This window comes from Hyaena hyaena, unplaced genomic scaffold (genome assembly GCF_003009895.1).
Source record: "Hyaena hyaena isolate Hyena2069 unplaced genomic scaffold, ASM300989v1 scaffold_585, whole genome shotgun sequence".
Classification (NCBI taxonomy): domain Eukaryota; kingdom Metazoa; phylum Chordata; class Mammalia; order Carnivora; family Hyaenidae; genus Hyaena; species Hyaena hyaena.
This window is the reverse complement of record NW_024081217.1, coordinates 804,422-816,497: the sequence shown is the minus strand read 5'-3', so window position 1 is coordinate 816,497 and position 12,076 is coordinate 804,422. Positions and strand designations below refer to the sequence as shown.

At 40.6% G+C, this 12,076-nt stretch overlaps 1 protein-coding gene across 4 annotated transcripts in view; it reads right to left on the bottom strand.

Annotated features, from left to right (window-relative positions):
• Positions 1–12,076, bottom strand: part of RBM27 (RNA binding motif protein 27) — a 77,363-nt gene extending 65,287 nt beyond the window's left edge. For all 4 annotated transcript variants that reach the window (XM_039256698.1, XM_039256700.1, XM_039256699.1 and 1 more), the window contains exon 1: positions 11,829–12,076. In XM_039256698.1, coding sequence (XP_039112629.1) covers positions 11,829–11,887 — 59 coding nt within the window. In that variant the 5' untranslated portion in view covers positions 11,888–12,076. The remainder of the gene's footprint in view (positions 1–11,828) is intronic.

The window sequence follows — 12,076 nt, the reverse complement described above, 5'->3', positions numbered from 1 at the left end:
GGTCCGACTTTCGCTTAGGTCATGATCTCGCGGTTCGTGGGTTCGAGCCCCGCATCGGGCTCTGTGCTGTCAGCTCAGAGCCTGGAGCCTGTTTCAGTCTGTGACTCCCTCTCTCTGACCCTCCCCTGCTCACACTGTCTCTCTCTCTCTCCTAGAAATAAATAAAAACATTAAAAAAAAAAAAAGAAATGCGTATTTCTTTTTTTTTTTTAAAAACTTTTTAAGTATTTTTGAGAGAGACCAAGCGAGCATGAGCGGGGGAGGGGCAGAGAGCGAGGGAGACAATCCAAAACAGGCTTGCTCTGGGCTGTCAGCACAAAGCCAGATGCAGGGCTTGAACTCATGAACTGCGAGATCATGACCTGAACTGAAGTTGGACACCTAATCAACTGAGCCACCCAGATGCCCCAAACACATATTTCTTTTTAAAAGTTTACTTATTTGGGAGAGAGGCGTGATAGGGGGAGGGGTAGAAACAGAGGGAGAGAGAGAGAGAATCAATCCCAAGCAGGCTCTGCATGGTCAGTGCCAAGCTCCCCTGGGGGCTCCAACTCACAAACTGTGAGATCATGACCTGAGCCAAAATCAAGAGTTGGACGCTTAACTGACTGAGCCACCCAGGTTCCCCAATCCCAGATATCTTATACATGTACGCAGTATTCAGACTCTGAAAAAACAAATGCAGAGTAGTTTACTTCCACTGAAATACATTTTGATAGGACGGTGTTAAAACTCAAGATGAGGGGCACCTGGGTGGTTCAGCTGAAGCGTCCGACTTCAGCTCAAGTCATGATCTCACAATCTGACCTCTCACAGCGAGGTCAGAGCCTGGAACCTGCTTCAGATTCTGTGTCTCCCTCTCTCTCTGTCCCTCCCCTGCTCAGGAGGTCTCTCTCTCTCAGAAATAAATAAAAAACATTAAAAAAAAAAAAAAAACCTCAAGATGAGTAGTTACAAGAAGGCAAAAGAGCAGGAAAAAACTAGACACTAAGAGAGTATCTGTGCAATATGAGTAAAGAACTGTTTGTTAATAACTGATAGAATTCTGTACCCAATTTAAAAGCATGTTTCCAGCCAAAGGAATGGGACCATTTAAATTGAACAGTTCCTAATATGTACCCATCAACTACTATGAAGGAAATTACCAGTCTGAAATAATAAAGTCACACCAAGTGAATGGTGAAACTTAAATACACAGAAGAGTTTTTATGCTGTAATTTTCTGTACCTTTATGACTGTTCTTATATATTCTTTCATCGCTCCTTACTATATAATCTCTAAAAGCTGACAATTACAATACTGTAGTAGCTATGGCAGCAACAAAACTTCTAAAAGCATGTCACAAAATCAGGAATGACTAAGACTCTTGGTAATTTATGAGACAAATGCAGGACCACTTCTTACTTCTCTTACTCCGGAGTATTTTAAATCTTTTAGCTGTTTGTAACCAAGGCATATGGAAACTTATTTCTGCTTAGCTATAGGGACAAGTGTGTTTGAGAATAAAAAAGATTTTAAAATTTTGGTTCCATGGCTGTATTAAGCACACACATTCCCAGACAGAAAGGGGCTTCTATTATAACAAAGATTAGAAAACATAATGATACCCATCTGAATTACTATCCTACTATAGTCATTAAAAGGCCTTAACAGTACAATGAATTATTATTCATTTTATAGATACCTAAATTTCTAAATATGTAAAGACAAATTGGGCAATCCACTTAGGATCAGGCAGAAAGCACACCTGTGGAACTAAAACTCAGCTGCAATTCCACAGAGTAAAATCTATTTTACAGCAAATACACTTTCCTACTGTAAATCTGTATGACAAATTAACATATTTGAAGTCTCAACCAATAGTTATCTTACAGTTAGAATAAAGAACAAAAGAAACTTCCTTAGGTTTAATGGAAATTAGAAATAGGACTCCTTAAAATTCACATCCTGCATAATAATGTACTAAGAACACGTTTCAGTTATCTTCTATTTTATTTTTAAAAATCAACTGTAATGAATTTTCATCAGGGGAAGTTAATAGAAATACTGTCCTAAAAGAAATCTGTAAAATCCTCAAATATGTCCTTTCCTCCTGAATGAAATCTGCACTACAGGTTTATGACACATCTGCTCTGGTGGCACATCAGCTTTACAGATTTCAGACATATACCCAATCCCAAGACCAAAGAATAAAGATCTTTCCTTGCCTTGGGCCCTAGCCAAAAAACACTACTTAAAAGTTAGAATTCTTTGTTTTCTTTTTTCTTTTTTTAGGAAAAAACGAACACTATTTAGACCTCTCCCACTTTCAGAAAAATCTACATGCTGCTGAATAAGGGCCCAATTCTAAGTTCTACCTTATTGTGGTATCTGTTTCAGAAGTGAGACAATGAATATGTTACTGAGCCACAGGGGAAGAAAACCTGATCTTAATGTGTATCAACAGCCATTAAAAATGTTCATATTCTCTAAATAGTAGTTGTAGTTACGGGAAATTAGCCTCAGGAAATAAAGCCAAACATAGAGAACACTATACCTCATTAGTGCTAAATACATATACAATTAAATATATACATGATATAAAAACAGCATTATTTTTTAACAGAAAAAGTAAAATCAAGACATTCATTCTTACCGTTTTTTTTTTAAATGTTTGTTTTTGAGACAGAGAGAGAGTGTGCGCGCGCTTGCGAGAGCAAGGGAGGGACAGAAAGAGGGGTACAGAGGATCCAAAACAGCCTCTCTGCTAACAGCAGAAAACCGGATGAGGGGCTCAAAATCAAGAACCGTGAGATCATGACCTGAGCCAAAGTCAGACTTTTAACGGACTGAGCCTCCCAGGTGTCTACCCACTCTTATTGTTAAATGTTTATGAAACATAAGGCATCTAAAGTGATGGTTATAAAAATACACAAATGAGAAAAACATTTCTGATGTAAGGTCAAATAGAGAAATCAAGATAAGAAATTTTACATCTGAGGGCACCTGGGTGGTGGCTCAGTTGGTTAAGCATCCAACTCTTGGTTTCGGCTGAGGTCAAAGAGTTCTTGAGATTTCGTCTCACTCTCTCTCTGCCCTTCCCCTGCTTGCTCGCTCTCTCTCAAAAAGAAATAACATTAATGTTTATTTTTATTTTATTTTTATAAATTTTTTAATTTTTTTTATTTATTTATGAGAAAGAGAGAGACAGACAGCATGAGCAGGGGAGGGTCAGAGAGAGGGGGAGACACAGAGTCTGAAACAAGCTTCAGGCTCTGAGCTAGCTGTCAGCACAGAACCTGATGGAGGGCTTGAACCCACAAACTGTGAGATCATGACCTGAGCTGAAGTCGGACGCTTAACCAACCGAGCCACCCAGGCACCCCTTATTTTTATTTTTGATGAGGAAAGCACACGTGTGGGAAGGCAGAGAGTAAGGGAGACAGAAGCAGGCTTCAAGCTCTAAGTTGTCAGCACAGAGACCGACATAGGGTTCAAACCCATAAACTGTAAGATCATGACCTGAGCTAAAGTTAGAAGCTTAACCAAAGCTTAACGAGGTGCCGCAATAAGTAAACATCATAAAAAAATTTTTAATTTTACATTTGATTCTGATTATAGCTACACGAAGTTCAAACACACATGAGAAACTAGAAATTAATATACGCAAGTAATTTTGTTTTTTCTTTCTGCATTTTCTGTAATATAATAATGCTTTTAATTTTACTTTGTTAAGAAAAAATAAACTAAATAAAACACCAAAATGTCTGATCCTGAGATCTGTGTTCAGATTATTCCTTTGATAAAACAACACTGGAAAAACAAGTACAGGGGGCACCTGGCTGACTCAGCTGGAGCATGCAACTCTCGATCTCAGGGTTTTAAATTCAACCCCGTGTTGGGTGTAGAGATTACTTTTTATCTTAGGGGCGCCTGGGTGGCTCCATCAGCTGAGTGTCCCAACTCTTGATTCTGGCTCAGGTCATAATCTCAAGGTGCAGTCCTGAGATCGAACCCAGGTGGGCCTCTGCACTGGTCATAGAGCCTGCTTGGGATTACCTCTCCCTCCCCCTTACCCTCAGCCCTCACATGCTCTTCTCTCTCTCGCAAAATAAATATTTAAAAATTAAAAAAATAAAACCAAATCTTTTAAAAAACAGGAACAACACCCGGGTGGCTGAGTTGGTTAAGCATCCAACTCTTGACTTCAGCTCAGGTCGTGATCTCTTAGTCATGAGATCGTGGCTGCCTCGGGTTTCTGGCTGGGCAAGGAGTCGGCTTAGGATTCTCTCTCTCTCCCTCTTCCCACCCTTCTTTTGAAAAGAAAAGAACAGAAAGAGAAATATAATCTGATTTGACTTTATTAAAAGAGTTAAAGTGAATAACATTAAGTTCTAAAAACCTGTTAACAAATATTAAAGAGATAGAAATGGGGCACGTGGGTGGCTCAGTTGGTTAAGCGTCCAACTTCAGCTCAGGTCATTATCTCACGGTTTGTGGGATCGAGCCCCGCGTCAGGCTCTGTGCTGAGAGCTAGCTCAGAGCCTGGAGCCTGCTTCAGATTCTGCGTCTCCCTCTCTCCTTGATCCTCCCCTGCTCACAATGTCTCTCTCTCTCTCAGAAATAAAACATTAAAAAAAAAAAGTTTTAAAAAAAAGAGAAAGAAAGAATGGAACTTCTCAAACGAAAGCTTTCATCTTCCCTTAATTAATTAGAGGCTTTCATCAATGGAAGAAAATACCCCTAGATTTATTTTGGAGGAAAAAATATATACACATCTGTCAGTTGCAAACATCGTTTTAATATTTGGACTACATCTTACAGAGCAATAGTCACCAGCTAAGTAAACCCTAAAAATTAGACTATTAAAAAAATATGGGGCACCTAGGTGGCTCAGTTGGTTAAGCACTGGACTTCACCTCAGGTCATGACCTCATGGCTTATGAGTCCAAGCCTGAGCGTTGGGCTCTGTGCCGAGAGATCAGAGCCTGAAGCCTGCTTTGGATTCTGGGTCTCCCTCTCCCCTTGCCCCTCCCTCACTTGTGCTAAGTTTCTCAAAAATAAATAAACATTAAAAGAAAATTAAAAAATAGTACTGGAGCACCTGGGTGGCTCAATCAGTTAAGCATCTGACATTAGCTCAGGTCATGATCTTGTAGTCCCTGACTTCTAGACCCGCATAGGGCTCTGTGCTGACAGCTCAGAGCCTGGAGCCTGCTTTGGATTCTGTGTCTGCCTCTCTCTCTGCCCCTCCCCTGATCATACTCTGTCTGTCTCTCTCTCTCTCTCAAAAAACAACAAATAAACATTTAAAATTTTTTTTAAATAGTACTTTTTAAAATTGTCTATCGGGATGGCTGGGTGGCTCAGTCGGTTGAACATCTTAACTTTGGCTTGGGTCACAATCTCATAGTTCATGAGTTCGGGCCCCGTGTTGGGCTCTGTGCTGACAGCTCAGAGCCTGGAGCCTTCAGGTTCTGTGTCTCCCTCTCTCTCTGCCCCACCCCTGCTCAAACTCTGTCTCTCTCTCAAAAAAATAAATATTAAAATATATATATAAAAAAACTGTCAACCGTGTAAATATACATAAAAGGACACTGATTCATTTAAACATTTACTGAATGTTTACTAAGTACCAAGCATCTTGCTTGGTAATGGAATTACTCTGAGCAAGACAGATCTTGCCCTGCAGTCTAGTGGCCAAGAGATGAAAATGAAAACAAATAATTACAGTACAAAATAACAAATGGTTAAAATAAAGATTCACAACAAAGTAATAACACTGTCAGAGTATGAGACAAGACAGTGATAGGAAACACAGGGCTATAAAAGCAACTTCTGGCTTCTAACCTATAGCAACTGGGCCAAGAAGAATGAAGTCAGACATATTTAGGAGGCAGACCAAAGGACATAAGAACAAGTATGTCCTTAAACTTAAAAAACTAAAACTTCCCAAGGGATGCCTGGGTAGCTCAGCTGATTAAGTATCCAGCTTTTACTCAGGTCATGATCTCATGGTTTGTGGGTTCAAGCCCCGCATCGGGCTCTGTGCTGACAGCTTGGAGTGTGGAGCCTGCTTTGGATTCTGTGTGTGTCTCTCTCTCTGTCCCTCAGCCACTCAAGCTCTGTTTCTCTCTCTCCCCCCACCAAAAATAAATGAACATTCAAAAAATTTGTGAGGGGTGCCTGAGTGGCTTAGTCATTTAAGTGTCCAACCATGAACTCACGATCCATGAGTAGAGCCCTGCATCAGGTTCTATGCTGACAGCTTGGAGCCTAGAGCCTGCTTCAGTTTCTGTGTCACCCTCTCTCCTCTGCTCAAGTTCTGTCTCTTTCTCTCAAAAATAAATAAAAACACAAAAAATTTAAAAAAAAGAAAAAAACTTGCCAAGAAGTCTTCTGGTCAAAATAAGTCCTTTTCTGTGAAATAGATAAGGGTCTCCTTAAGTCCGACAGCACTTTAGAGGCACAATAATTCTTTGAAGCCACTAAGCACACTATCAGAACTTCTCAATCTTTAAAGAACATACTTCCAAAATACTCATTTCCCCCTCCTAACTTATGTAAGAGGCCAGGTCTCATAGCTGCTAGGTGATGATTTTCCTCCTATTTGAGCAGCCACAGACCTTACTAATCGGAACTTAATGTGATAAGGATTGCAGATCTATGGCAGCATGTAAAACTCTACAGAGTTCAAAGTATACTCCCTCCATGACCACTGAACCAATACAGTGATTTGTCTGTGAAGCTTACTGCTACCTTTTCCATCATACTCAGAGATGACAACATATTCAATCTCCTAGTGCACTTAAAAAAAAAAAAAAAAAAACGTTGCTATGGCTGAAGTCACAGAAACTACAGGTCAAAGTCATGGCTTTCACCAGCAATTACCAATCCTACCTACAGGGCCCGCAGTGATACTCTAGCTCTGCCATGCACTAGGCTATTATTTTGTAAGTGGCAGTAATGCTTAACATTATTAAGTAAAATATTTTTGCAAGAAGAGTTTAACATGTTTTCACATTTCAAAAACCAGGAAATTTCATTTATACTTAATGATTCTAAGGTACACAGGCACTTTTTATAGTCTACACATTATTATTGACACCATATTTGAAAGACAGGTAGATGGCTAATATGATTAACTGTTTAGAGAAAATTTTAAAGAATTTCTCCAAAGTCACACAGTAAATCAGAGATAGATACAGTACTAGAAATGAGATGCCCTGATAGTGTTTTTTACTACAATAAATACATGCAACTGTACAAAAAAGTATTACAAACCCCATCACTCGTTTTAAAACATATACCAAGGTGGGGGTTGCCTGGGTGGCTCAGTCAGTTGAGTGTCCAACTCTTAATTCGGCTCCGGTCTTGATCTCAGCGTTGTGGGATGGAGCCCTCCATCTGGCTCCCTACTGAGCACAGAGCCTGCTGAAGGTTCTCTCTCCCTGGCTTGTACTCTTTCTCTCAAATAAAAATAAATAAATGCAGACGTTTTCAGGTAGAAATGTGTGTTTGTTATTAAAAAAAATGCTTGCCTGAGGGTGCCCAGATGGCTCTGTTGACTCTTGATGTGAGTTCATGAGTTCAACCTCCAAGTGGGGCTCTGTGCTGGCAGCGTGGAGGCTGCTTGGGATTTTCTCTTTCCCTTGCTCTCTGACCCTCCCCCACTCGCTCCCTACCTCTCTCAAAATAAACATATTTTTAAAAATTTTTTATGTTTGTTTATTTTTGAGAGAGAAACAGAATGTGAGCAGAGGAGAGACAGAGAGAAAGGGAGAGACAATCTGAAGCAGGCTCCAGGCTCTGAACATAGGACTCGGAACACAAACACAAACTGCTAGATCATGACCTGAGCCGAAGTCGGAACCTTAATTGACTGAGACATTCAGCACCCCAAAAATATTTTTTAAATAAGAAGAAAAATGCTTGCTTGAATTTTTTTAAATGTTTATTTATTTCTGAGACACAGAGAACTAGTGCAAGCAGGGGAAGGGAAGAGAGAGAGGGAAAGAGAGAACCCCAAGCAAAGCTCTACTGCCTAAACTTTTTCTAAACTTGTGGTTTCTTCAGTTTTTAACTTATCCCTTGGATTTACTTAGACTTTACTCTTCAGGGGCTCACCTACTGAAAATGAGAAGTTATTTCTAATAGAAAGAAACCATGATGTCTCCCAATCGTACATAATCCCTACATGGTCTCTAAGACTGACATCTAGGATATTTTGAAAGTGAGGAAAGATAAAGACCTTAGACAAGGGGTGCCTGGGTGGCTCAATCAGTTGAATGTTCGACTCCTGACTTCAGCTCAGTTCATGATCTCAGTTTCTGATATTGAGCCCCGCATCCAGCTCTGTGCTGACAGGGAGGAGCCTGCTTGAGATTCTCTCTCTCCCCCCGCCCCAACCCCAGCTCCGAATCGTGCTCTCTCTCAAAATAAATAAATAAACTTGGAAAGAAAAAAAAAGACCTCGAACAAGACTTGTGAATTCAGTCTGTTCATGCAGCAGTACGAAAAGAGATATAAACTTCTTGACTGAGATGGTTTCTCTCCCTTGACTGCATTGCCAACAAAAATGGTACTAGGTTTTCCCAGCCAGTTAAGAAAGTCATTTCTTGGGGCGCCTGGGTGGCTTAGTCGGTTAAGCGTCCGACTTTCGCTTAGGTCATGATCTCGCGGTTCGTGGGTTCGGGCCCCGCGTCGGGCTCTGTGCTGTTAGCTCAGAGCCTGGAGCCTGTTTCAGTCTGTGACTCCCTCTCTCTCTGACCCTCCCCTGCTCACGCTGTCTCTCTCTCTCTCTCCCCTAGAAATAAGTAAAACTTTAAAAAAAAAAAAAAAGAAAATCATTTCTTCCGGACACTGTCCTTTTGTCTTTTGTCTAGTAAAAATAATAGATAGGTCTCTCATCTACAAAAGGAATGGAAGGTAACAGATCAGTGCTAATATATGATATTTCTAATTTGTCTACAGGGAATAATTATATGTAAAATGGCTTGGTTTAGAAATACCCCAATGCATGAGACACACACAACATGCTTAAAAAACCCTAAAAATTATAATCTTTTATAAATTTAGTTAACTTTAAATTAAGCTAAATGAAACACAATAGATCATGGGCATGGACAGTATGACTCTACCATATCCACTTCAACTCCATTATCTGAAACCCTAACAACTGCTCTGAAACACTATGTCGTAAAAAGATGCCACGCTGCCATGAAAATTTTCTTCAATCTGTAATATGCAAATTTACAAATTTACAAATACAACCCATTTTAGCCTATCGTTTATTACATTTTAGGGTGTTTAAAAAAAACAAAAAAATAATATCCCATGACAACTAATGAAAATACACATATCTGCATTTGTTACTTCTTTCCTTTTTGCATTTGCGATTTCTTATTAACACTTCCATCTAAAACCATACTTCTATGAGTTAAAAATTAGTATTTTTTTAATTTGTACTTCCAGGAAGGCCTCAGTAGTGATTTTTGGCTCTTTTTTAGCCCCAAAAAAGTAATAATTTTTTTATAATTAAAAAAGCATTTTGTGTTTTCAGTTGAACCTGCAACTCAAATGGGGAAATTAAAGCCAAATAATCACTTTAAAAGAAATTATAGAATACCTATAAACTTACCAGTATTAAGAGTCAAAAAAGTGAAGAGAAAAAACACTATTAGGTTTAAGTTTGTACCCAAACTAAATTTCCACATTAAGAAAAAAAAAAAAAACCCACTGTCCAGAATAAAACATTTTAGGCATGATTAAAAGAAAAAAAAAGACAATTAACTATAACATTGAAACTAGTTACCTTCTACCAAAGACATATACATATAATTCTTTTTGCAGAATCTCTACCTACAAACAAAATCAGAGTGATTTGCAAAACTGTCACTCACACACACACGGTTGTTTTTTTCTGATATTAAGTAACATGAAGGTAAACAATTTTTTAAACACGACTTTTTTTCAGCCTTTTCCACATATGGTCAATTTCATTAATCTATTTCACTTATTTTCCACCTCCATCACAATGCTTCTCCATCTCTGCTCCCAAACTTTACCACAGAAAAAGGTAGCCAACTCAAGACACCCATACTCTTCTACAGAACTTTCAAGGAGACCATCACTAATGTAAAACCCAGAAGCCCTTAGTGTACTTTCAGTCATACCTGTACTCTCACATACTCCTCACCCTCAGAACGTAAATAGCATTTCAGACACCAGCATTCCCCTAATGCTGCCTCCTTGAACCATCCTACCTTCACAAGGCTGACACATGGGACTAAAGAGGACTGACTCTCTTCTTAGGTGTTCACATCCAAGAAATCAAAGTAGCAAAACAACAACAAAGTTAACAAGATTTCTCAGGAGGACCAGTAAATAAACTGTGAAGTAGCTGTCTCCCAACAGCCCCAACTTTACCACACACGCCTCCAGGCCTCCCCAAACTATCTCAGTGGAAAAACTCAGTGTTTCCACGAAAATGGTCTAATCTAATGAATCATACAGCTGCCCATCTCTTCCTCTACCCCCTTCCTTTCAGCCAGCAAGTCCTCACCTCTAACGGAGAATAAACTAAGCACAAGAAATGAGGAGGGGGCAGGAAATGATCCCTTCCCTTCTCTTTCCATACTTTCTTTCCCAAGAGAGTTAGAGAGCATCTCTCTCCATCCTTCCCTTCAGCACTCCTCCTCTTCCCTCTGTGGGATGTTTCAGAAACTAGCTATCCCCCAATATCCCAAATAAACTCACCACAATCCTAACCTCTTAAAATGGTTACAAAACAAAACAAAAAGCTGGTACCTTTGTTATCTCTTTCAAGAGTCTCAGAATTTCCATAACTAATACTACCCAAAATATTTTTTTAAAAACAAGCCCTTCTGATTCTTCAGCCCCTCAACAATAATCCTACACCCCAGTATGTGCAGGTGCCCTCACAATCCTTCAACAATATTTACCAAACTCTTAGTGTTTCTACTACCCCTTTTATTGTTCCAACGACTGTACCTAAAAATTCCTACAAACTGTAGGTATATCCCCTTTCAACTACTCCTCCAATAATATTAAATACCAAGGTAGCCCTTTGAACCCTCAGACTTCAAAATCTCAGTATTTTCCAACTCTTAATGGTATTTAAAAGTTATCAGTTCTCCTAGCACTAACAACTCCCGGATAATATTTTAAAATCCCTTCATATCCTTGTTATCCTATTTAACAGCTTTCCAGTAATTCCCAAAAACACTTGAACGCTCACATAACCCTTCCGACTACCCCATGTTTCTCAAACCCTTCAAAATTCTTGAACCCTTACAGCTCATCAATAATCGCTATACAGCCCTCAATGTCCCTACTATTCCTTTCCGTCTTCATGTTTATAAAAGGCCCTCGATACTCTGCTTCTGGATCTTCTAGTCTCGTACTAATGTTGTTAATAAAGCCCTCGACATCCTGCTACACCCTTAATTTTCACATTCAAAAATCCCTCGATAGCCTTGCGATCTACCACTGTTCTCAAAGAGTAAAATTTTAAATTCCCTCACTATTCCTGCTACCCCTTCCAACAACCCCAATATTTATATTTTAAAAGCCCTCGCTGTCCTTGCCGCCGCCCCCCCCACCCCCACCCTCACCCTCCGGTCCCACAGCCACACCGCCTCTACGCCCCTGGCTCCCCCCCCCCCCCCCCCCACAATGGTGATAGTACTACAGAGAAGACGTCGCCGGGACCTACCGACCGCGGCCCCTCCGCTCCGCCCTTCCCCACGCCGCCTCCCCTCCCCCCACGCCCCCGCGGGCCCCCAACGCCCACGTTCGCCGGCCCTGGCCCAGCCTGGCTCACTCACATCGGCTCCAGTAACTTGGCCAGCCAGGACTTGAGGGCATCCACATCCTCTATGAGCATGGTGCAGGGAAGGCGGGCTCGGCCGCGGGTCGTGTTCAGGCCTGCCACGGGTCTCCCCTCGCCGCCTCTTCACGCTCTCTTCACAGACCCCAGTGCCCCAGCCCACCGGGCATCTTAGGAGACTTCAATCTACTCCCCCGGCCGGGGCCTAACAGGAACTAACCCAAGAGCCCTCGCTCAACCTAGCAT